Raw genomic sequence first — 27,080 nt, forward strand, 5'->3', positions numbered from 1 at the left:
TGTTGCATAAGAGGAAGACATTATATGAGACAAGAACCTCAGGAAGAGAACAGCAAAACTCTGCTTAAAGCAGCCTCTTCCTGTATAAAGTCAGGCTTTACTGCTGTATAGTTTCCATATTATGTCCTGTGACCTCAATGCAGGTTTTCTACTGGTGATACTAATTAATGTCATGTTCTTCACTGTTTTGCATACCTGGTCTGAAATAATGGAGAAAATCTCAGGATCCCAGCAGTCAGTCTGAATCTGCCTTGAACACAGAAAGCCCTAAGTATCTGTGTAAGGAGGATAAGAGAGTGTGGAGAACTATCACACTGTGTAGGCTTAAACCTCTAACACTCCAGGATACTTCCTTAGGCTATTCAAAACAAACCACCAAACATCTAAAATCCTTACGTTGTTTACTTTTGATGTGCAATACCAGTAATATTCGTGAAAGATTCAAACTCAGTCAGGCAGCCACAATTACATCATATGAGCCATGACTAAACCCTTGTACAGTCAATAAGGCTTAGGTATACATCAACTGAGAAGAGTCAGATGAGATTTTGAACAGGTAGTCACTGAATCAGCTTATTGCACTATTACATTATGATCAACTGAAGTCACTCTACAGTCAGAGTTGGTTCTATTTCTTACTACTACCACTATTATTTCATTTTCTATATGCTAAATTCTTGGCTCTTCATGTAAGTTGTCCCCACTGCTGTAAACTGAGAAAGTATTTTTCCTAAACCTAACAATTCACATCATAATTTTCCATACTTAGTTCTTCACAAATAAACTGCAATCCTTTCTTTCCCTGTCCCCTGCCCTTTGTTCTCCTTACCAGTACACTACTGATTTACTCTCAGTAGTTTCTCTCATTCAAAATTTCACTGCCTTTCATTGGTTTATAAACTTCTAACATATAAATCATGGTTTATAAATTATATGAATCTAACATATAAGTGTACAATGTATTTGCAGCTGTAAATAACTGAGTGTACTGAAAAGACTCACTACTTGATGCTATGTTTTAAAGTGATTTTTCATGTTAGAAATTACATGAAGTCAAATAAAGGAGTAAAGCTCTGAGATACCCTTTTTTCTTCACTATTAATCAAAACCTGAACTCCAGGTTTCCTTCCACTCCTGTCCCCCACTGCAAGTGCAAACTCTATATGTAATCACCAGTGATTTTCAACCTTCTCAGTGAAGTGACAGCTAGTTTTGTCCTAGTGAAGACAATGAGAGGGCCAATGTCACTACCCTTACTCTTCATTCTAACAGCCATCTAGGTATTCGAAGAAGACATTTCCCAAGTATCTGTAGTAAACTGAATTTTAACACAAACAAATTTTAAACTTAAAAAGTAGGCTTTTACTGTGTACCTGAAAAGCCAGAAAATACTAGGTGCTACAATTACCTTGAAGCTTACTCCTTTACTTCTTTTTTACCATTCACTAATGGAATCACGAAGCCAAGCTCAGGATAGTACTGTTCTCCTTCCATTGCCAACTGATCTGAACGGCTGTATATGAACTAGCTGTATCCCACAGGGGGAAAAAAAGAGACAAGAAAAACCCAGAGAGACGCAAGGCCAATTCTGTGCCTATACTCTTTGCATGCTATTTATCTGAACATCTATCAAGCTATTTTCAGAAACTATGTGAAAACTTTGCAGGTTGTAGAAAGGAAAGACCACACAGTACAGTGTTTTCCTCTGCGGTTTGCTGGTCAAAAATGGCTTGTTGAGACTATTAATCTCTTCTACAGCCTACTACTAGCCTCTTAAGGACTTACAGGAAGCAGGCAGTGGGTTGGAAGAGGTGTTCTGGTTGCCAGAAGTGGCTTACTCCTCGTGGTTTCCCATAACCACAGCCACATACACAATAGGTATGCATGTTCAGAATATAGGAAATACTATGGGGTTGCTGCTAAGCTCTCTCTTGTAATTAGAACAGTTTCTCTGTCTCACAGAGAATATCCTTGGATTCCTGCTGCCCTTGCACCCTGTGGATCCAAGCAGCCTCATGGATGCATACTGAGACTGTTCACTGAAGTCACTCAACAGAATGAAAAAAACCCCAAAACCCTACAGAAATGTGAACAGCTTTCTGCAAAACAAATTTTGGCATAACAGAGTTAAGGAATGCTGTGCCTTGGCCATGAAAAAATGCGTCAGCAGCTCACATCAGAAGTAGAATGCCTTTATACGCAATCTAACAGGTTAAATTAGTGGCATTATGACACCTAAAAATATACATTTTCAAAATAGAAATTTCAGCTCAACTATGCCAGGAGACATTAGCCCTCATCTTCCCTCTGCAGAAAGTTACTTTTAAGCTCATACTTTCCTAAACAAGTACAAATGCAGAATATACATTACTGCAACACTACATTAAAAGGAAAACTCGTGCAGAATAAAAACAATTTGGTAGGTTTAAATTTGGTAGGTTTAAATGCTACTAAACCGTATTACACAACTAGTAGAAAACTGAAATAGATACATTAAACTGCCAGTATGTAATAGCTCTAAAATAAAAACCTAATCAAAATCACATAACTAAAACTAATCATTCAAGCTTTGCATTAAGCAAAGCTCTGAAAAATTCTTCATTAAACATTCCCATTGTATGTCATTCTAACCCTTTCTATTGCTAACAAGTTTAGGGATTCTGTACAAGGCTAAAGCACACATCAATCTAAGCTATTCTGCTTCTGAGTATCACAGTATCTACTTCAGAGCCATAACCATTATTAGATTCAGGGCAAACATTTGCTTGTATAACCTGGCAGTTCAGAACCAGAAAACAGATTTGCATGGATTTAAGATGAGCAATTTTCCCAGCTCCTGTTGGTCAGAGACATGAGTGACAGTAGGTACATCTCTAAGAAAGATCTTACTGGCTCTCACTTCTCTTCCCAGCTAGAACATATCACGTTTGAGCAAACCAAGCATGTTTGCCTGTCTGCTTTGTCTTCCTATGCACATTATGTAATGGAGAAACAATGTCTTCATGCAAAAGCTCCACAGGGGGTCTCAACTGGAAGTATGCTTTGCTCCCTGCAGTCTCTGCTCATATTAACAATTAATCTGGGATCAGGAGAAAACAGCAGGTATCATCAAGGTAGTGAAGGTGCCCACCTGTTACGTGGCAGGCATGTATTTAGAGAACATAACCAGGAAGTGGCAAACCTAAGATCAATTACCTTTCCAGTCCATGGGGATTCAAACCCACACCCGACAGCTTCAAGCCTAGCATTAGTTTGGTTAGGACTCGTGTCTTGCTGAAGCTAATCCACTGTGGTTCTCCAAAATGGATCATGAAAGGAAGTATGATTCAAAAGGTACATATGGCTTGTACTAGGTGTCATGGTCCTACCTATAAAAATTGGTTATCTAAAGAATAAATGTAAAAACCATGAAGAGTCACTGGAGAACTAAGCTATAAAAACCTACATTTGAAGGAATACCGTCCTCACTGAGCAGCACTTGTATTACTGATGACTCTTGCACTTCTTTCTACATAGTTTTAACAGAAAGGATGGAAACATGGAATTAATTCTAAAGTGAGATCTGAGCCAAAGTTTTCCATTTCCTGAGAAAAATTTCTAATAGGTATCTCACTATCAACTTCTCTATCTACCTTTTTCAACCAGATTTTAAAAGAACCAGTTACCAAATGAATCAAGAAAGCAGTTTTCACATCTGAATCCCAGCCTCACTTGAGCATTAACTCACGCCACAAACAGGCACCAGTCGAAGAGAGACAAGAGACTTCAGACACAGCCCTCCTGTTTGCTCTTGACTGACCCAGCACACTTGTGGTACCTGCCACAGTGATCATCAACCTACTCACACTCTGTTCACTTATGGAAATACAGGCTCTTAGTCAGGTTTACAAAGCTCAGAAGAAGCCCTGTTTTGTAAACACCTGACAGTCATGCCTAACTCCACAGTGGCTCTTTGTTTAGTACTCCATTAGAAGGGCAGAACACTCCTCTTTGACCAGGAAGTGTATAGCTATATACCAAGCTGGCAAGACTTACCTCTGAAGAGACTGTAATCTTTGTTCCTCTCTCTTTCTAGCTAGCCGTTCTTCTTCTTCATCTGGTCCACTAGAAAAATAAGGAGGTAAAGAAAGCATAAGAGTAAGAAGAAACAATTTAACTGCTAGGTAATCACTACTTACTCATTTGACTTATTTTGAAAAACGACTTATAATCTGATCTTCTGAGATACTTCTTCACAGCCATGTAAACTGTAATTGCTGAATAAGTATAACTGACAAGTTTTTAGAATTACCCTTTCGCATTATACAAAACCCAGATGCTTCACTCACTGTAGTAATGTACCCTTCAGACTCCACAGGACAATTTAATACCTCTTAGGAACAGGTTGCAGACTGTTCCAGAAGCAGGATTCCTACTTGTCATTTTCCCCACGTGTCACACCCCATTTCAGACTAAGTGTCCTGCACATGCACAATTAAGTCCATTGTTGCCCCTGGAATAAGATTGATGGTTCATAAGCCTTTGATGCCAGAACAATTTATCTTTCCAACAACCATCACTATCCAATCTCCATCTGCCCTGAGGAAAGCAGTTTACATGAACTCTCTTAGCAGCTGCCTTCGTTGTTCTGGAATGAGCAAGGATTTACCTGAGTGCATCAGCTGACTGATTCTGGGAAACGCTGAGCCTACATAGTACATCTGAGCTGTGCATGCGCAGATATGCTTTACTGAATGCAGGCACTTAATGTTTGTGACCTTTGGGAAAAGCTCAGCTTCACTTAACCATTAGATAAACCATAAAAGAACTGTAGACCTGCTAAAGCAAATGCTAAACAGTATTTATTTGTTCGTTATTTTTTTCTGATAGAATTAATGACAATTATTCCGGATTAGTGAATGGGCACCTGCCATGCTTCCCAAGTACTACGCATTTTTCAAAACTGAAAGCACTATCTGAAGATTTTCAATATGAATATTTACAATATTGATATACCTGCTAACAGGGACGTGAACAGTTGCAGCACGACACAGCTGCACCAACCAACATACAAGTTAAGCAAGAGTGACATCCAGTGGCTAATTGCAGCATGTCAAATGCTTGAACAGAATTCAGAGACACCAGATTGGAAATCTGAACTCAAATTTTCCACCTTCTCAGTCATAAATCTATTTGAACATCTCTGTCATTTAAATACAAGCCAGTAATTCAGAAACCATGTAATGTTTCACATAAAAAAAAAATACAGTTCCTCCTTTTTTGTTTCCACATAAAGAACTACAAAAATCTTGGGGGAGTTCAGCAGCAGGAAACACATGCAACAAGTTAGCTTTACTGGAAAACAATGTTAGACCATTTTGGAAAAGTAACCAATTCCCCACATTTGCACATCCAGGAAGACCAGAAGCTCCCATTTTTGGGCACCCTTCTGTAAGATTATTTTATTAGAGACCCAAGCGTCTTGTAACTATGCAATAGTCTCACTTCAGATTGGTGTTGCAAAATATAAAAACATCAAATAAATAAAATGCTGGTATAGGATTCAGAAAATATATTACTTCCCTATAATTAAAAAAAAAAAAAAGCATTAAATCTCTTTTGATATCTCGACACATTGAAGGAATGCGGTTTTTCTTAAAGAGTCAGAAAGTCTGATATTATACAAATAAAAAAGCAGTTGTTAAACTGAAGAAGTTAAAAGAGAATCTACTTAGTATAATCTCATGAGTAGTTATACCCCAAGTACATGGAGCCAGGCTCAAAGTCAAAACACAAGATAAAAATAATGAACTGAAACAATGCACCAATAATCCTAGAATTCCTGTGGTAGGGATGGACTTAGGTGAGCCAGCTACATTTCTGATGTGGGGATTAACGTACCTAAGTATTCTTTGTGCTTAAGGAAAAGATCAGTGCTGGCTTCTCGAACACTGAAACACCACAGTAAAAAAAAAACAACAAAACTTTCTCTTGTGGAAAAGGAGTCTAGAAACTGCGGAAGCAGAGAGCAGAAGAATTCCTGCTGAGAATCAGTGGGTTTAAAGCCAGTAATGTATCAGGCTTCAGTGTAATAACACATTCTGAAACCTCCTGAAATAAGCTGGACCCCACTCTGACAAGACCTTTAAATCCTTTAAGTGTCAGAAGATTAAGCTTGACACTATAAAATCCTGGCATAAATGACTCTCAACTAACTCTGTATTTTTAAAATTAGATGTTACAGTACTGATTGACGACTTAGCTACTAAAACTGAAGTCTGGCACAAATATCTCTTTTCACAGGAATCAAGCTTTATTTGTTGGTGTGTCAGCCACAGGGGCATATTCAGTTCTTCAGAGGACACTAGCAGATCTTCCATAAAATCTAAAACAGTTCTATACCTCTTCAGGGCTTATCAGTACAGGGCTAAAGGCCAATCTACCAGCAGAACAAGTGCATGCATCTTCCTCAAGGAAGAGCGAGTGGAATGACATGTTACTTACAATTATTTTCTCCTTTCTTTAAAGCCACAGATGTACCATATTCATCTGGCTTGAAGATGAGCCCTAATTACTGTACAGTCGCATCAGTTCTTTAAAAAACATACAGTTCTTTAAAAAACATACAGTTCTTTAAAAAACATACAGTTCTTTAAAAAACAAACACAACCCTCATACAAAACCAATGAATTATAGGTACTTGAAATAGTACAGAAATTATTTCAGATAAAGAAATAAGGCCCAAATTTTTGTTCACATAAGAAGTGAAGAACTAAAGGAGCAGAGCTAGCTGAAACTACACTGCCCAAAAACCTAAGCTCTAAAACTTCAATGATAGAAGGAAGCTTATTGTGCTGTCACAATAAACAAAGCTTTCCAAGTGCTTCATTAAGGAATAAGTACTGAACACTTCACATGGCAGCACTGACTTACCTGTTTTAGCTAGGCATCAACTACTTTCCTCCATCTGAACAATACTGGCCAATAGAGAAGCCAGTTAAAAAAAAAAAAAAAAAAAAAGAAAGAAAGAAAGAAAGTTTTACAAGTCCTCCAAGATCTGAAGAACTTAAATTTTTGCAGTATTACTTTCCTTTAAAATAAGTAACATCACTCTTAGTATCTTAGAGCAGAAAAGCATCATCTTACATTCAGAATATTTTGTTGAATATCTGTCTTTGGCAAAGACAGCTAATCACTTAGATACTGACTGTGTGCTGACAGATCCTAGAGCAAACTCTGAAGCATGGATACCAAGTGCTGTAGGGCATTGTAGCTCAGTTACTTGTTATCTACCTGGTCCCTTTTTGCTGTACCATGAGCTTGCCTTGAAAGAAATTTGTTCTGTTATCACAAGAAGCAAGTATTTATTTGGCTACTGAAATATTTCATGTCCAATCATAACAGGGAAATGTAAAATGCAGAAGTATAAAGCAATAGCTTACTTAAAACACATTTCTATGATACACACAAATAACATCACTTCAGTGTCATTTCAGCATCATTTTCAGTGCCATACTGCCTGTCAAAAAACACCTCCTTTTTTGTTTTCTCAAACAAATAAAGCAAGGTGACCAAAATGACACTTTTGTCATTGGAATTGCTTCCAAATTAAAAGATTCTTAGTATATTTGAGGGTAAATCTTGTAGGTAGCTAAGGAAGACCAGCACCCACAGTTAGTAAAGGAAACAAATACATATATTTACCTCCTGGAACGCCTTCTGCAGTAACAGCAGTAACAGCAACAGACTGCTATGGACACCAGAATGAGCCCAGCTACTACAGCTATGGCAATAATTAAAGCCTCAAAGTTTACTGAAAAACAGGAATATATTCAACTTGTTAGACTCCAGCAATAACATCTGTCTTTCTAATAATCCTTCCCTTCCTTCCCAAGCATTTTTAAATCTCTGCATTAAAAAAGTCAAACCCACAATTCTGTGAAACTACCCCAGCTAAAACTCAGCATACCACATTTGAATTTTGCTACTATGCATAACCAGCACTGAAGAGACAATACGTAAAATTGCTCTTTACATATACAAAGTTATTAAAAGTCATCCTGTAATACTTCATAGGTTATATATCTACTGGTGTGATTCCACAGTTCTGCCCTCCCAGTCATGACCTTAGTCAATGTGCAGCACAAACAGAAAAAGTTTGTAAGGTCATACAGATGCAGATGTATATATACACACATGACCTGCCACAGTTACACAAAGAGTAAAATAAAATTAAGACTACAACATCAGAGAATTTGAAGGAGACAATATAAAACTTTCCATAAAAATTCATAAGTCATCTTTTATGTCCAAAGAGAGTCATCTTTTATGTCCAATAAGCAATTAACAAATGGATGGGAGGTATTATTTTAATAGCATACACTATAACAACCATAGCTGGTTTAAACCAGCATTCATGGGACTGCACTTACTAAAAAAAAAAAAAAAAAAAAAAAGAAAAAGAATCATGTCCTCAAGTGAGGTCCAAGAAGAAAGCAAATGGGGATGAAATAATCAAAGCTATAGCTACAAATCTGAGGAGCTATTTAAAGGACCCAAGAAAGAACAAAATGAAATCATCCAGGGAAGTTGTAACAACAGTGGTAAGAAAAACTAAACACCTCTTGGCACATATACCTCACACTACCTATTTTAAAGCATGAGGGAAGGGACAGGGAAGCTGTCTCTTCTCCTTTCTCCAACATAAATCCCTTTGAATGGTCAGATTCAGCAGCTTCATGCTGCTGTAGTAATACAAAGGCAGCTGCACACATACTTTTTACTGCTTCAAGGTTCTAGTGATAAGACAGTCAAATTTAGCAAGTTCAGAGGGTCTGTCCTCTCTGATCACATGCACAAACCAAAGAGTCTGTTGCCTCTTTACAGATCTCACCAACTCATTTCCGGCCAAGGCATGTCCTTCACAGATCTTGCTAAAAATTAGATCTCAACAAATATTTCTGCTTCTGTGTTATAGTTTACTGGGTACCAGTTAATAAAACAGATTAATACACAGTTTCTAGTTACAACACACAATTATGAACATGCCAATTCTTAAAGTAACACATTTCACCATGCCACATTTCTCCTTCTTTTACTTCCCTACAAATTATAAGCAATTAAATAAACTTCATTCAATGAAGTAAAAACGAAAAATGAGTTTGATTGCCATTTCATTTTTTAAAGTATACTATTTAACTGAAGCACAAAAATACTTTGACCCTATTAATAAAGTACAGAAGACGATTATCAATTTTCTGTGTTCCTGTCTCCACTATCTCATCTAATTATTATTCATGAAAAATAATACAATTAAGCTACTTCATTATGTTGTTCATTATGTTGTTTCCATACCATTCTTTTTTCTGATTAATAATCTGTCAACATGTCTTATTTGATGTAAAATAGTAACTGGAAGCCAGTCATGTTTCTGACTTTTTTTGAAAGCTCCAATATTCACCTTCATCTTTAGCAACACTGAGCCAATACTCATCTCCATTTTATTTGCAAGAAGAAAAAAAAAACACCACTGCACAAAGTGGACAGTCTCAGACTATATTTATATATCCCCATAAGTATGCTGCTGCATATAACTTGTAAAAAGTATATTATGGAAATACAGATCTGGTGGGGTTTGTTGTTGTTTTGGTTCTGGAGGGTCTTTTTTTCTTTTTCCACTTTAATTTTTTGCTTAGAATGTGCTCAATTATGAAGTTTTCATTCTGTGTTTAAGATACATTCAACCTAGGAACACAAATGGAGCCAAGGTAGAAGCCTTTTCTATAACAGGAGTAAACTATCAGGAACCCCCTCTGTATCGGTAGATACTGGTCACTGCTGCTTTGCAAAAGGACATGCACCTTTGTACTGGGTGTGGCTGAGTTAATTTTCTCTATAGCAGCTGGTATAATGCTGTGTTTTGGATTTCTGGCTAAAACAGCGTGGATAAAACACCTATGTTTCAGTTGTTGCTGAACAGACTTGAAGAGCATCAAGATTTTCTCTTCTCCCCATCAGTGAGTAGGGCTGCAGTTAGGCAAGAGACTGGAGAGGTCAGGAGGGGACACTGCCAGAACAGCTGACCCAAACTGGCCAAGGGGTATTCCACACCATATAATGCCATGATCAGCAACAAAATTTTGGCTAAAGGAAAAATAAGTGGAGGAGGTATTTGGCTTCCAAGGTGACTATTGTTTAGGGACTGGCTGGCCACCAGTCCACCTGTGGGAGGTTGTAAACAATTTCCTTTGCACTTCCCCCTCCCCTACTTTTTTCCTTCCCCTATTAAACTGCCTCTCTCTCAATATCCACGAGTTTTCTTGCTTTTGTTCAATTTTCTTCCTGCACTCCACTGGGGTCAGGGGAGGAAGTGAGCAAGCAACTGTGTGGGTACTCACCACACTTTCAGAAAAAAGTTTTCTAACATTTCACAGCAAGAGCATTTACTATAATATTGAAAGCCTGATTTCCTTAGAAGCATGCCTTATCAGTGAAATTATATACCTTCTGAAGCTCTAGGAAAGCTCCAGAAGTCTAAGCATAAATGCTTTATCTCACAGAACAAAGCATAGCGCCCTTCTACTAAAGAACAAAGGATTGGTAAAGTTCTTCTGTACTGTCCAATCATATAATCCCTGCAAACAGGGACTAGAAGTGGTAGCATTCAGAAACTTGCATGCTCCATTTCAATAGCAATCTTCTACCTCTGCTACTCTAATTTAGACTACTGTGTAATTTCACTGCTCTATGTGTGGTAACATTCTCCTAATTTATAGTTAATGGTCACTGACAGTTCACCCCCACTTGGTTTTTGTCCTTTACCATCCTGGTGTTCATAAGCAAATACATAGAAAGCAGCAAGCCTCTGCTTTGCTGGACCGAAGCTGTACTCTTACGACAAGCTTTCCAATGTCTTATTTGTTCTCTATTCCAGTCTTGTTTGAATTTAGGTCTGCATACCCAGTATTGCAAAACTAGTGCCAAAGATTTCACCCCAATGGCAGCATGTGATCCACAGTGTATTTTGTAACACAACATGCAAAGTAAAAGGAAATCTAAGAGCAATTAAATGATGTGGTACTACTGGTTCACTGCTGCCACTGGAATATACTATAAAAATTGTGGACCCAGTCATACCAGTCAACATTTTCAGAATTTTTTAAAAACGAAAGAATAGTCACCTTTTGTCAACAGGGAATGACCTTATTTCTCTGTAACGCAGAAGCATGGATTAAGAAACAGGTGAACCCTGACTACATATATAAAATACTCAGAACATTCCAACATCGCTTGTTCCCAGCCTACACCTTACCATCAACAGAACTTCACTATATAGTGAATGTTTTAAGTCATTGGACCTACATAACTATACTGGCTGTTCATAAAGAACCCTTAACAATGACTGTAAATCCAGAAGATTAAAGACCATGGTTCCCTCACCCCTCCAAATAAATTATCAGGAAACAGTTGTAGAAGCAGTAGTCTTACTTTAATCATACTCTTAAATCATTCTCTACAGCGAAAGTAAAATTAGTACCTACTCCAGCAAACTCCCCATCGAGCATTTGAGAGGGAACATAATGAAGATGATGGAAGAATGCTTCTTACAGGGTAATCAATACAAGTGTTGTTGGTGTAACACCAAAGGCACTGTTTAAAAGAAACAAAAAACAACCCAAATTATTCATCTTCAAAAACAGTTTACAATTTAGTGCTCCCTTCCCCTGACAGCGTACAACACTGTGAAGATATATTTTAGTATAGCGTGGAGCTGCTTATTCAGTAGTGACTAACTGTAAAAGACCTTTAGGTAAATTACATATGCCAATCACTAGAGTCATGGGAAAGCAGATATTGAGACCTTTTTAAAAAAATCCACGGAGTGCACTATAGGAGATACCACTTTAATACATGAATTTTTGTATATGCCAGAATGCCCCTTACTGCTTTTGGGACATGAGTTGTCATGCAAATCAGAGGCTCAATTGACCTTCTCTGGTAAGCCTATTCAGCTGCATGTGCCACAGAAAACAGCATGGAAAGTCGAACTGTGCTTACTGATCGAAGGAAAGAAGGAAGCCACAGAATCTCAGATGAAATCTTGAATGCTTTAAGTCCCTTGGTGTGGGCTTCAAAGACACCAGAAGGAGCAAAGAATGTGGCACCTGTTAAAGTAAATCTAATTGCAGGATCTCAGCCAGTAAGAAAGAAACAGAACCCTTTAAATCCAGAGGCCAAGGTGCGGTTGGAACCCTGATAAATACCTTTATGCAGTATGGTTTGTTACAAAAATGCCAATCAGAGAACAATACCCCATACTACCAATAATGAAGCCACAAACTCAGGAATACTGGTTAGTTCAGGACTTAAGGAGAAATTAATAAAATAATGGTGGATGTACACCCAGTGGTGCCTAATCCCTATACACTGTTATCAGCATTACCTGAGTATCATCAGTATTACACAGTTCTGGACTTAAAAAGACGCTTTCTTTCCTATTCCTTTGGAAGACAATAGCCAGACAATTGCCTTTGAAAGCGAAAGTCCAACCACTGGAAGAAAAGTGCAATTCTGCTGGACTGTGCTGCCCCAAGAATAGTCCAACCCTGTTTGGTAATGTACTGGCCAAAGAACTAGAATAATGGCAAGACAGAACCCTTCTGTTACCTTGTTACAATATATGAATGATCTGTTGCTGTGGGCCAGAACAGAAGCAGAATGCAGAGCAACTACAACAGATTTGCTCAACTTTCTGTGACTGACTGGATAACGTGTTACAGAAAAAGACTCCGCTGGTGAAGAAAGAGGTTACCTATTTGGGTTTTGAGATTTCCCACGGAACTTTGGCACTGAGCAGAGATGTAAAAAAAAGCCATTTGTCAAATAGCATCCCCCCAAGCCAAAAAAGGAACTGAAAGACTTCTTAGGAAATGCAGGCTGGTGCAGAATCTAGTCAATTTTAGCCTAATGGCCAAACCGTTACCCTGAAGAAATCCTAACGTGGTTCCCAGAGTGCCAAAAAAGTTTCCACAGCCTTAAGATTGCATTAATGAAAGCTCCAGCCCTGGAACTGCCCAATATGATGAGATCTTTCTTTTTATATGCACAAGACCAGCAATACACGGCTCTAGGAATGTTACCTCAGACTTTGGGATCAAGTAAGAGGTCAGTAACATATTTTTCTAAACAAATTGATGAACCAGGCAAAGGATGGCTGACCTGTTTGAGAGCAGTGGCTGTGGTGGTGCTATGAATGAAATTAGCCCTGAAGGTAACACTGCAACAGTCTATCACAGTATTCGCACTGCAGGCAGTGCTGGTAGTTCTTGATCAAAAGGGACATCACTAGATTTCACCTAGCAGATTAGCTCAATACCAGGCAGTGCTAATCACACAAGATTTTGTGATTTTGACATCACTGGCCTTAATTCCTGCAGGTATATTACATGCCAGCAAGAAAGAATCAAAGCATGATTGTTTACAAGTCATGAATAGGTGCATTCCAGCCAGCCTGATTTGAGAGATATGCCTGTAACCCATCCAGACCTGAAATTATATATGGATGGAAACAGTTTTATGATAAATGGAGAAAGGACAGCTGGATATGCCACAGTGATGCTGCACAAGGATGTGGAAACCTGAGCATCGCCTTCTAACACCTTGGCACAAAAGTCTGAATCAATAGCTCTGACACATGCTCTTGAATTATCACAGCAGACAAATGTGAATATTTATGCTGACTCAAAATATGCCTTTGGTGTAGTCCATACCCATGTGGCTACTGAGAAATAACGAAAACTGTTATCACAAGCATCCCCTATCAAATACAGACATGAAAGTTTAGATTTATTATAAGCTGTACTCAAGCCTAAAGAAGTTGCAATTATATACTGTGAAACTTACCAGAACAGCCAGACAGAGGTAATAAAAGGAAACTGAAGGGTCAATGAATCAGCTAAGAGGGTGGCAAAGGCTGAGCAACTTATTTGAGCTCTCAGTTCCACAGGAAAAGTAGAAGGCGAATCTCCAGATTGTATAGAAAGTGACAACAAATTGGAACAGCAGCTGAAATCTGTTAAATCATCAGATGGGTGGTAGATCACCAAAGACAAGGAAGTGTTGATCCCCACTCTGATGGCAAGAGAGGCACTGAAGAGAGCTCATAATGAATGACATATGGGAGCCAATGCGATGGTTGCTAGTCTCGGTTGATAGGCCATAGGTCCTCACATGCAGACAATGGCAAATATAATACTACATCGATGTCACCTACACTGTGTTAATAACTCTAAAACAGTAAGAGAGACACCCAGGGAGAAGTAAGGCAAGTTCAAGCCCCAGGAGAACACTGGCAAATAGACTTTTCTGAACTACCAAAGCATAGACAGTGTAAGTATCTCCTGGTTTGTCTCCACGAACACAAAAATACTTTTTCCTCTATAATCACACAGGTGTACACAAGTGTTTTATCCCCAGTTTTCCTTCACAAAATAAGGTATATTCCTTCATCATATAATTTCCTACAGCATTTCAAATTATAATTCTATTTAAGTGAACTAAATTACTACATTTTAGGGGTTGTTTGGAACTGGTTTTATCTATTCACTAGATGTTTCATTCTCATTTTTATCTGCTGCTATATTAACAACAATATGAAAACCTAATTTTTTTTCCTACTGAAGCAATTAAAGTAATTTCAGCTTTCTGGTGCTTTTGTGTTGCTCACATAAATGTTAATGGCTTTGATCTGTAGCTTTTTTTTTTTTTTTTAATTGTCTAAATCAAGTCTGAACTCCTTTCTCCAAGGTTAACACTGATGCTATTGAGGCAGTTGCCCTGAATCGTTCATCATTCTGTCACCCAGAAAAGCTTGGACACTATCACTGGTTTGACGGATTCTGAAAATAATGTATCTATAACTCCACTAGTGTCTTCAGTATACAAACACAGCTAAAGGATTTATTTCTCTCATAAGGTGAACACATAGCTCTAAGGTAAGTAAAAGCTGTACTCATGTTCTGTGGCAGCACTTATTTGAAGTGACAGTCACACCAGTGGTAGTGCTGTACATTAAATATTTAATGACCCATATTTTCTATTTCCTACTTTATACTTTGGAAGATTAAGAGTTATTTACACAACGTCATGCTTACGACAACTAATATACAAGTCTGACAACACACAATAACCACATCAATACAAACCAATTAATGTTTTTTCCTTAAAAAGCCAAAATATGCATAAGCACAAAAAAAGTTAAGTTCAGGTATTTCTCAATTTTCCCTAGTGATAAAAGTTTTGCAGTAACTTACGTAACTTAAAGATTCATGAAATGTTTCTTTTCAGTGACATCTGAAGTTAGAATTCCAAACAATCTCTCACTTTAAATATGGGAGCTCCTTCTGCTCTGCAGGGACAGACACCTTATGCATAGTTATCACAAACCTTCCTGTGGAGCTAAAAACGTTTTCAACAAAGGATGGAGAAATAAATTCTATTGTTTTACCATCTGCCTTATTGCAGTCTCACTGGAAATCTAAGGACTTTGCCGCCAAAACGGTGACCTCACGTGGCAGTCTTAAGCATTTACAGTCTGATGTAGTCAGTGGAAAGGCCGACAGGTCTGAACATCTACAAATCACCGATTCAGTCTGCCTCAGTTAAACACATTGCCTAGGGCATCTCCAGAGAAAGGCATTTCTAGGTAATTTACTTTAATTTCCCAAATCTCCTATTCAGCATGCAAGTAGTGCAAGGCATTTTAGCCACGTAACATTCAGTCTGACCCTTTTATAAGACGGAATTAAGTGCTGCTTGCAAAACAAGGATGAGTCTAAACCAGCAGCAACATCAACTGGCTCAGTTGTGCTATGAAAGTACTGAACACACCAAAACTGGATTCTACACTGTCTGTCCTCTCCAGACAAAGCAGAGAAATACCCTGAGCGACCAAGTCACAGAGCAACCTTGGCAAAGTAAAAGCACACTGGCATCGAGTGTGACAGAGGGGAAGTTGACTCCGCCAGTTAAATAAGAACAGATATTACAACTAACTGATCTTGACTTCCTCTTCCTATGGGCAGTTTGACTAGATTCCCGATTAAAGACAAGCCAAAACCCCCACCAACCAACCAACCAAACTGTAGCAATTTGATTTCACATCAAGAGGAAAAAAATCCTACCAAATTCCCAATAAAAAAGGATGTCAAAAAACTTACTGAAACATTTTTTAAACATTCTTCACAGGACTTCTGGGAAAACTCTGAACATGCTAGGAAAAAGAAAAAAAACACACATTTTTTTCTCAGTAATGTCAAACATTTAGCAACATTTAGCCTTTCTTTTTCTTTTTTTTCCCTGCTTCTAGATATAAGCAACAGTCTTGTCTGAAGTAATGTTCAATAATTCCATTCCAGGAGAACTGTAGCACACAGAGATACAAAGCATTCAAATCTGACCCTGGACATAGTAAGGGAAACAATTGGAGCTTACCTTTGACTTCAGTTTGCTTTTTCTAAGGACAACATAGGAGATATAACCCAAGAGTCTCACTATATGTCAGCTGAAGTTCCAAGACTTTTACCTATCAATTTTGAGAACATTGTGAGTTTTGCAGCTTTGGAAGCCTAGCAAAAGCTGACCCTTGTCTAGGGTTGGTCCCTGTTCCATGAACCTCTTTCGTGGGGGAAAGTTTTTTAAAGATAAAGCTCTACAAGTAACATGATTTTAAGTAAAAAATTTGCAAACATAGAACACAGTTACTTTTTGTAAGGTCAACAAGAACACCAACAAAAGTCTGAAGAGCCACATGATGCAGAAGGACTTTAATCATATTTTCTTTGGTTTTTAAGAAACACCTCGTATCCTAAAAAAAGGCAAAAAAATATTTACTGGTGTTCACGCTCCTAGAGGATTCCAGCCAAAGGCTATGACTTTCATTTAGAATTACTGCATGCTTACTGTCTTAAGGCCATTCTTTTTTATACACAATAGAGACACAATCTATTGCCCACAGGACCACGTTCAGGCCATAGTTTCAGCAGATGAGAGGGAGTCTCCTCTTGTCCTAGTTTAGCAGTAGCAGTCATTTTTTCTACTTCTTAGTAGCTGGTGCAGTGCTGTGGTTTTGACTTTCGGCCTAGGGATAATACTGATAAAGCCGATGTTTTCAGTTGCTGGTCAGAATGTTTAGTCTGACCAATGACTTTGTGAGTCTCATGCTCTGCCAGGGAGGAGGGGAAGCCGGGAGGAAGCAGGGACAGAACACCTGACCCAAACTAGCCAAAGAGGTATTCCATACCACAGCACGTCATGCCAGGGGATGTAACTGGGAGGTTCCTAGAAGGGCTGGGTGGGGGAGTTATTGGTCAGCAGGTGGTGAGGTGTTGTATTCTCTTCCCTTGTTATTTCCTTTATCATTATTATTATTGGTGGCAGCAGTAGTGATTTGTGTTATACTTTGGTTACTAAACTGCTCTTATCTCAACCTGTGGGAGTTGCATTCTTTCGATTCTCCTCCCTGTCCCTCCAGGAGTGGGGGGGAAGTAGACTGTGTGGTTCTAATTTACGGCCTGGGCTTAAACCACGACACCTCTCCAGGCCTGAACATGTATTATTCTTCAGTAATTATAAATCCTATCATCACTTAGAATACAATTTAATGAAACCCATTTTTTATTATTTCCATATATAAGTATGACTGGAAAATACCTCCAAACTAGGAATCCAATTCTACTTTTAATGAATAACTGCATTAGTCACAAGCAGTTATCAATTTGAGCTAAATTATTTGCATGTTTTGAGACAACTACATATTTCAATACTTTCCATATTTCAATGTTATGCCTTTCTGGTACTAATTCTTAACATTAAATCTATTTTATTTATGAGTATATTTATCTTTAATTAATATATCCATATAGAAAAAAACACTAACTAGTTTATCTGGTACCATTTAACATTGTATCCAGTATCAATAACTGAGAAACAGTCTAAGCACAAGGCTTAGGCACCAATTCATGGGAAAACAAAATAAAACCATGAAAAACAGGTTCAGAAATAGTTTAAACTAAAAAAAAAAAAAAAAAATCAAATGAGATTATTTCACATGGAGTACCATCATGCTTATTAAAAAATACTTCATTATATTTTTAATTTAATATTTACAACACCTAAACAAAACAGCTTTCTGAACATGAATTAGTGAGGTACTGTGAGAAGCATGCAAGTACACCAAGGACTTCTGGGTTAGGTTATATTTTCAGTAACTGACCAGTCTACAGTAATGTGCAAAAATGGAATGTGCCTCAGATTCTTATCAAAGAGGGTAATCTCACAAGCTTTCCATGCAGTTTACCATCTTCCTATTGACATATTAAAGCAGCTAACTTATACTGGCATATACCAAAAGAACAGGACTTAAATTATTAAAAAAAATTAGACTCTTGTTATTTATATTTATTCTAAAGCAGAGCATACGGCTGAATGAAAATATTTCAAAATCCATCATCACAACATCTCTCTCAAAAATCATAACATCTTTATGTACTGCTGTTACAAAATCTAACATTACTACAAATGATGAAAAAAAAAATAAATTCATTCTGTATTATGTGTCTCTCTGGGTCACATAACTTAAAAGTTATATAAGTTACCCACCAGTTACGGTGTTCCCCACAAGAGCAGAAGACAGAAGAAAACACCTCTCAAACTGAACAAGAAGAAAAACCCGAACAGCCCTCTGATCCACCTTGCTAAAACATTAAACAAAACCAACTTTGATTGGGTTGTTTGTTTTGTTCTGTTTTATTCAAACAGATATCAAGTTGACAGCCTCCCTCTAGTATTTCAAGGGACTACTGTATCATCTTTATGGGGGAAAAAAAAAAAATTAATATAAGCCATAGCACCACTACCAACAATAACTCACACTGCACTTTAAACAGTCTTTATCAAACGTAGTCATTCTTTTTACACCAGCATATATCATCAGCATTAATCACCTAACATGTAACAAAATGAGAAGTAATTTCGAAATACCAAGTACTGGAAACATTATTTTGATAAGTGTAATTTTTACCAAAATAGTTCAGTGTAACATCTTGTACACAGTGAACTGTAGCCATATGAAGATTACATTCTTACAAGATAAGAAAAAGCTATTATTGTTCATGCACTTATTTAATTACAGTTAGAACACTGCCCGCACCTACAGGAATTGCACTAAGTTCTGACTGATCTCACTTTCTAGGAGACATACTCATGGACCAGGGTAACAATGCACAAAATACAGAAAAAAACCAGGTAAAATGGAATAATGCTGACAATTTTGTTTTAAAAACAAAATTATTTGTTTAAAAACCAGCTTTATCCCCCTCTCCCCTTTCCAATAAGTATTTGTGCATGAAGGTAGCACATGAATAATGTTTTTAAGGAAAACAAGTCTCTATACTAACATACACTAAGGACTGACAACTGCCATACAACCTTAAGATCAGAGAGAGGGGCCAGGAACCTTTCAACACCTAAAATAAATTAGTCATGAATAAGCTTAATTTGTTTCTTCTCTGCCCCCATTCTCAGGACAACACTGTTCTTCAACTTAAAGTTGTTCCCTCCCACTGGTATAAGAGCACTTATCTTCCTCAATCTTCCTTCTGCTCCAGCAATAAAAGCCATCCTCTTCCTGGTATTTTCTGAAATAGGGAATAATGCAGCCTTTGTAGCCTTGCTTTGTGCCAGCCCAGCCCTGTTGAGCACAGTTGCTTAACTTGTAGAATATTTATCAGGATAGCATACAAGGTCCCACAACTTTGAGAAACTGTCATAAAACTGCCATCCCTCTCTTCAGGAGGGCATCACTCCAGCAACTGCTACGCATTTGATAGTCATCAAGCATACCTCCCTACTTTTTCCCCCCAGCTGTTTTAATATTAAAATGATACTAGTCATATGGCATAACAATCTTTTATTTTTCACTTGAACCTTTTTTCTAGTATTTATTTCTCAAAGGTCACCCACATTTTTCTGTATATCATCATGATTTTTCTTCATATCAAGAATCAACTTCATGTCATAAGCAAATTCCTAAACTCACATAAGAATAGTATGTGAAAACTTCTTTCATAGGGAATCCGTAAGAAACTCTTTTGTTTCATTTATATTTCTCAGAACTACTAGAAAGAAACTGATCAACTTGCAACTATTAGCAGGTCTACCTTTTGATCTTTCCTCTAACAGAAACACTGACCACTCCCCTTCTCTTCTGCTTCATGTCAGTTGCCTCAGAGTTCGATACTTCCTTTTCAAGTATAAACCTTTCCATAAAAGAAACCAACCACCTCAAATTGTACCCCACACACACGTGTCAAAGTGTGTTCAGAAGTACTTGATGTATCCTAATTTAACGCAAACTAACTTGATGTGCCCCTTTCTGGTCACATGTGTTAACCAATCAGATTTGAGGATGAGCTTCACCAACTGCTTTCCAAAAGCAGCTATGAGATAAGCGATCCCAACAGCACAAGCAGGATGGCAAGAGTATTTCTGTCGGCTTCTCCTTCCAAACCACATTCCTCACAACCAGTCAGATCCCAGAAAGCCTAGGCGATTGCCGTCTCCTTGCAACAAAACCCCCAATAACCCCACGGCACTGTAATCCGGCCGGCAGCACAAACCTCAGTGTTATCGCACCTCCCTCGGTAGAGGCTGGGAGCCAGCCCCTGGGCAGGAGGCTGCAGGCCCCGTTCCGCTGCAGCCAGGGCAGAGGTGCTGCCGAAGCACCGGAAACAGCCTGCGCCGGGCAGCGGCAAGCCCCCGAGCTCCACCAGCCCTCCATGAGACGCTCGGCACCTGCAGGCCTCGGGGCGAGCACCTGCCTCCCTCCCGCCGCGCACCCCGCCGCCCTGCTCCGGAGAGCTTCCTTCCCTGGGAAGGCCCCATAGCCCGCACCCGCGGACAAGCCCCTCCTCTGGGAGCAAGGGAACGGCTCCCCTTACCCCGCTGCTCCTCGCCCCTCCTTACCGTGCGCCGGTGCTGGCGAAGCCGTGATGCTGAGCTGTGCCAGCCCTATGCCGGCGCGACCCCACAGCAGCGCCAAGCCCTGCAGCCACAACGGCAACAACCGCCGCCGCACCTCCATCGCCAGCCACAGTACAGCAGCAGCCGCACTCCCGTCAGCACCCAACACCGCGCAGTCGCCAATGGCCGCCAAAGGGGCGGGGCCGGGCAACGGAAGGGGCTGGTCAGAGCTCGTGGTGGGTTGGCGCAGGCTACTCCCTGGCGGGGCTGGGCTGGGCTGGGCTGAGCTGAGGCGAGCCTTTAGGGCGCGGTCTTGACCCTGTAGGCTCCTGGAGCGGGGTGTTTGACTTCCCGGGAGCTCCCGGTGTGTGCGACCCGCCCTGGCCGTGCCTATGGTGTCTGCGTCCCTTTGGCGTACCTGTATGAGGCCCGAGCTGTGGCAGCGGGTCACAGCCGTTTATATGCTCAGCTCTGTGATACACAGGCCAATTCCAGTTCCCTCAATGCTTATTGTTCTTTGGCTTTGACCTTCTTTTGTTCCTTCCTTTGCCGTGTGGACTTCTCCAGTTCCTGTGAGGTCAGGGATGTGGTGAGGAACCCTTGCACTATCCCCTGATTGCTGGTGGTGGTTTTCAGTGAGGATGGCCAGCAGGCTGCCAAAACCAACAGGGCCAACAAAGGCATCCCCAAGTCAGGGCTGGCCAGAGAAAGGAATAAAGTGATTCAGACAAATGCAAGTACTTGCCATGAGATTCCCAAAGATTGTTTTCCTCCAGTGACCCACCTCTCAGGGCCTTTGCACTGCCTAGGGGTATACAAAAACCCAGACAGGGCTGCAAGACACAACACATGAATGGAAGAAACACCCCAAACCCTCTAAGAGGGCAGGGTAAGGACACCTGGGAAACTTGGGCATCTTAATGGCCCTAAACACCTGTAGTTAGGCAGTGAATCAAGTCCTTCATGACCAGTGAAATGAGATACCTTGCCATGCTGTGGCAGCCAACCTTGCTCTAATTAAATGGTCCTGTAGCTGAACTTTGTTAGCTTCTCTGTGATTGTGTTCAGGAGTGGGAAGTTTGATACTAGGCAATCAACGGAGTACTTTTTTAGTGCTGAATGACTCTGCCTTAAGTAGGAAGTGAACACTCCTCCCAGTATGGCACTGTTTCAGACAGCAGTGACTCCAGTCACTTGTGACCTTCCATCTCAATCATTGTAGTGTTTCAATTACTTTTATTAGTCTTGTGTAATGATACCATTGTTATTATTGGAAGTATTGCAGTTGGTTTGTGGGCATAGGGAGAGCAGATCTTCTGCAAATGCACTTGGCCTTAACAAGGAATACAATGGACGTTCTTCACAGTGCTTGACCTTACCGTCCTATCTAACTTTAGACACTTGATTCACCACACTGCAGAGATTAATCTGCCTAAAATCCCACACACGGTAAGAGATGACTAGCTCCAGGAAAGAGTTCAGGGAGAATGAAAATAACTGCTAGTAACTCTGGAAACTCAGGCCAGTGCATAAAATTAAAGGGAACAAATCTGAGCCTTCCTTCTTGGTCCTAAGGCTGTGGGCTTTCAAAGCTGACAGAGTGCTATACCACACCAGGATGGCTCTGTGAGAGATTTGGTGGTTCAGAAGGGGCCTTTACCTTAAATTTAAGTTTCAACCTGTGCATTAAAAAGTTATGTACATTTCATTTTGCCTATATTGTCTTCAGATTTAGTCTTCAGTGTGAGAAAAGTAAAGCCAAAGTGTGGGTATATGGAGCATACAGAAACAAAGATGTGTTTACCTGCACTTAATGTAGGACAATTCTGACTCATTACTTCAGCCTTCTTCATCTGGATGAATCACAGAATCATGAACGATTTGGGTTTGGGTTGGAAGGGACCTTTAAAGGTCATGTAGTTCCACCCCACTGCAATGAGCAGGGACATCTGAAGACCGGGTTTTGCCACATGTTCAAGTCTGTAAATCTTTATGCTCTGAAACACTTTTTTTCTTGTCTCTGTATTTTTGAGTCACTTGAAATGTACTATTGGAATAGTAAAGACATGGGGATGAGTGACAAAGACTACCAGAGATAAAGAACTGTTTAAATAGATGGTTACAATTCAATAGACTAACGAGGCATGTGACAGGGATGTGTAAAGTCATGAGTGACACAGAAAAGTGGACACAGAATGACTGCCTTTCCTAAGACAAGATCTAGAGGGCACTGAGCACAATTATCAAGTAGAAGATTAAAAACAAAGTACTTAGAAGAAAATAAAGGGCTTAAAGTATAGCTAAATTGTGAAGCTCTGTCTTTGGATATTAAGGACGCTAAAAGTTTAGATTAGTCCAAAAAGATTTTTTTTTTTTTTTCCATTATATGTCTGTTAACAATTATTAAATACCATGATATCACGTCTGATTCGGAAAGTCTCTGAACCACGCTATCAGCAGCTCTGTGCAACTGCCAAGGAAGATGCATCATACAATTGCTTTATTCTGACATTCTTCCTTAGGCATCTGTTGTTGATTGCCATTTTAGGCCAGATATTGAGCTAAAAGAGCCCTTTGAGATGACTTTATATAGCTGTTCTTGTTACATTTCTTTTTCACAAAAGCTGATGTTATATTCCACATGTTTTTCATTAAATGTACTGAATTGTGTTTGAGGCAGAAGGGAAGTCATCTAGCCTATTTTTTCTATCTTAGTTTTGGATGGTTTTATGTATTCAGTGAAGAATAACTTCTTAAAAAACAGCTCAAATTCCAAGCCAGTGTTTGTGATTTTTCCTTGAGTTGCTTCTAGGATGGTTGTTCTAAAGGAAGTAACTACTAGCTTTAGCAAAGAGTTATCAGAAAGGGGAAGAAAGAAAAGAATTTGCTGAGAGCTCTTTGGGAGTATGGTTGCATCCACCTTCTCTAACCCAGCTTTGTTATTCCTATGGGGGGAATAACGGTTATACCTACCGTAATTAATCACTTTTTTCCCTCTGATTAGGTAACCACTCCCTCAGCAGACATAAATTCCCAGGAAATGGAGTGTAGAAGACATGAAAAAGTGATCTACCAAGAAACTGGGTTTGAAACAAGCAGTATGTATTAAGATTACAAACAACATCTCAGAACTTAAACAGATTTTGCTTTTTTTCTATCATAAGTCCATATTCATTTCAAATGATAACAAGGATTTTTCTGTCAGTTATGTAGATGCTGCCTGGGGTTTTAAACAGTATTTCTACATACGCATTTGCAGCAGCAGCTCTGGCCCCTTTCCTCATATCTGCTGCAGCTCCTCCCTTGTGGCAGAACAGCTGAATGAGCCATTCATCACGTAGCTGAACAAAGAGCAGATTGGGCTGAAGTCTTGTCTTCTTTTTATTAGCAGGTTTATTTTTTATTATTGCCAATAATCTCAAAGCTGACATATGAGTTACAAAGTGTGCATGTGTCAGTTGATTCCCTTAATGACAGTGTTACTTCATCACTGTGAATGAGTTTACCCAGTTTGCCTGATTACAATATGAGTAAATAATTCAGCTGGCAAGTCATGCAAGTGATTAGAATGGCACTTTTTTCCTTTGCTGTGTTGGGCTTATGGATATAGACCCTCATAAAAGGCATTTTACACCAGCAATATATTGTTCAAAAAGGGTTTTGTTAGTTTGTGGCTGGGCAGAGTGTAAAAGTATCTTCAGGTTGCAATTTGGTGCGTACTTAGATCAGTGCTCCCACAAAAAGCAGTTTGTGCTTCTCTCTCTCTGAATGCTTGTTTGTGCATCCAGCAAACACTGTGATATATGAACAAAAACATTTCCGCAGTCCTATAGTGAACTGATGCAGCTGAAAGTTTTTTTTTCAGCTAGATAGTGATACCCTATCTGGGTCACTGAGAAGGGGACCAAATTACTGCACTGGCACAGCAGAGGAAAAATTGTAAGGACACAATTAATATCCCAATAAAAAAAGAACGAATACCACCTTTTTCCCCCCCTCAGTTGCAGGACTAGCTTAAATGCATGTTAGCTTCATATTAAGGCTTTTGCATGTTGAACTCATGCAAAAGAGTACGTGAGGTTTAGTACTTCACTAAAGTGCGGTACTAACTGTGATTAAATACTTACAGGGAGCAGATCTGCTGAATAAGAACGTGCACCTTCATATAGTCATCCTTAAGAGCATTTTCAGATTTTAATAAGATGTCTCTTACAACTATGTTTTTTAAATTCAAAGTATTAATAGCAAAATTTTATAGAGGAAAAGGTGGAGCCATGACTTCAGGCTATTTCTAGAGGTCAAATAAAGAAAATTAGATCTTCCAGTTCAATATCCACCTTCTGTTTTATAATAACTACCCTTCAAGAAATAATCTTCACTGAAACAGGAGTCCTAGAGATCCTAATAATTAGAAGTGGTATCATAAACAGATTAGCTCCAGTCCTGCAAATAGACAGAGAGTATATATTTGCAGGGAGTAGAACAATGAAGTATAGAGGGGAAGTGATATACTTCCAGGTTTTGCAATTCTGCTATAAATACAATGGCCCAATTTCATCTTTCAGGCAAACCTGAGATTAAACCAGGGATTAAATTGACTGTTACATGGTCTTAATAAATTCTGACATGATCAGCTGAATACTATTGGGACAGTTAAAGTCAGTCTTCTTGATTGATAAGGGCCTTGCTGTCATGGAAATGAGATTTGCACCCATGGTGATTTGGGGTTTTCAAAGAGGGAACCTAGGGAAATATACAGGATCAGCACAGTATCTCTGCCAAGGGTGGTGGTAAGTAGCAACTGATTTTATTTGGTTTTCATTGCACAATAATCAGGTGACCAAAAAATCCTTATGGATTAAGCAGACTGTTTAAAAAAAGCATCAACATAATTACTTAATTATCTTGTGACTATACTGAGATATAAAAATGTCAGTCTCATTAGTAAAGGCATATATGAAAAATTTTGCCTTCTGACCTTCATAGTTCATGTTACATGTGAGGTTTGTTTTGGAAAAGGAATAGGTGTGAATAGCGCTGCTATATGTGAACTGTTTTGCAGAATTATTAATAGTACTGAATTGCAGTCAGACTGAATTAGAATCTCTTGCTACATTTATTGTAATACTACTGTGACCAAAATGACAAGTACTTCAGAACTTGTATTTCAGTAAAATCTGGCAATGCATAAACAGTTGTTAACATTTAGTCTTCTTTAGTATTTCAAACAAGAGAGAGCAATGAATTTTCTAATATAATATGTACTGAGCTGATCACTTCTAGCAGGGCTAACGAGTTTACTTTGAAAACCATTGGACTTATCTAGACAAACGCTAATTGTTAAATGCAGCATTTCTTGGATGGAAGGGCTGATTTGGTTTTTGGCTGAGCAGTGTTGCACAAAAAAATCATCAGTGTTTGCTTAAAAAAACCTAATGATTTGGACCTTGGCATAGGGTGTTGTTTGGATCTCCCACACAGGCCGGTTGGTTGCAATTTGGTTAGCAACACGAGTCACTGAATCAGATGAGACTTCCTTAACAGCTTCTCTGCTCAGTTCTCACACCCCAGCTGGCCCCTGATCCTGTGTAACTTCTTCAGCACATGCATTATTCATTACTATAAGTATTTAAACTAAACTATCGTACTGTGTTAACTACGTGCAAAAAGACTGTCCTGAGTGGCCATTTCTGCATCTGCAGGAACAGTTTCTACAGACTATTTACAAGTATTTTACCTGTGTACAATCTGGTCCATTCTGCAGCAGGAACCACTACCACCAGAAGTCTCTGGAAGGGCCATATTCTTCACTCAGGATGTTAAATGACACATTAAGGCATAGAAATTGGTCTTGGAATGGCATGAGCTTCCTGGGAGGAATTCTCAGGATTGTCTGAAATCCTCAGCTGATCTTCCATAAAAGTTAGACAGATCCTTTGTTGTGAAGGTGTTGAGGAACTGGGTCTGTCACCTTGTTTTGGCAGTTGAGCATCTCTTCTGTACAGGGACTAGCTGAGAAGTTCCTGGACCACCCAGAGAGTTAATGAGTTTAGCACAGTAAGTGTGCAGACAGGGACCCTAAG

At 39.1% G+C, this 27,080-nt stretch overlaps 1 protein-coding gene across 3 annotated transcripts in view; it reads right to left on the reverse strand.

Moving 5' to 3' along the window:
• LOC308233063 (pituitary tumor-transforming gene 1 protein-interacting protein-like) overlaps positions 1-21,173 on the reverse strand; it is a 29,913-nt gene extending 8,740 nt beyond the window's left edge. Inside the window, exons 1-5 of one of the 3 annotated variants that reach the window (XM_080639622.1) lie at positions 21,001-21,173; positions 16,203-16,249; positions 11,520-11,628; positions 7,684-7,792; positions 4,036-4,104 (exon numbers count right to left, since the gene is read on the reverse strand). In XM_080639622.1, the coding sequence (XP_080495748.1) occupies positions 4,036-4,104; positions 7,684-7,792; positions 11,520-11,628; positions 16,203-16,249; positions 21,001-21,118 (452 nt within the window). In that variant the 5' untranslated portion in view covers positions 21,119-21,173. Of the gene's footprint in view, positions 1-4,035; positions 4,105-7,683; positions 7,793-11,515; positions 11,629-16,196; positions 16,250-21,000 lie in introns of all 3 variants that reach the window. The other 2 variants (XM_080639621.1, XM_080639623.1) reach the window with 2 other exon arrangements.
• Between the last annotated feature and the right edge of the window lie 5,907 nt (positions 21,174-27,080).

This window comes from Psittacula echo, assembly GCF_963264785.1.
Source record: "Psittacula echo genome assembly, chromosome: 2".
NCBI lineage: Eukaryota > Metazoa > Chordata > Aves > Psittaciformes > Psittacidae > Psittacula > Psittacula echo.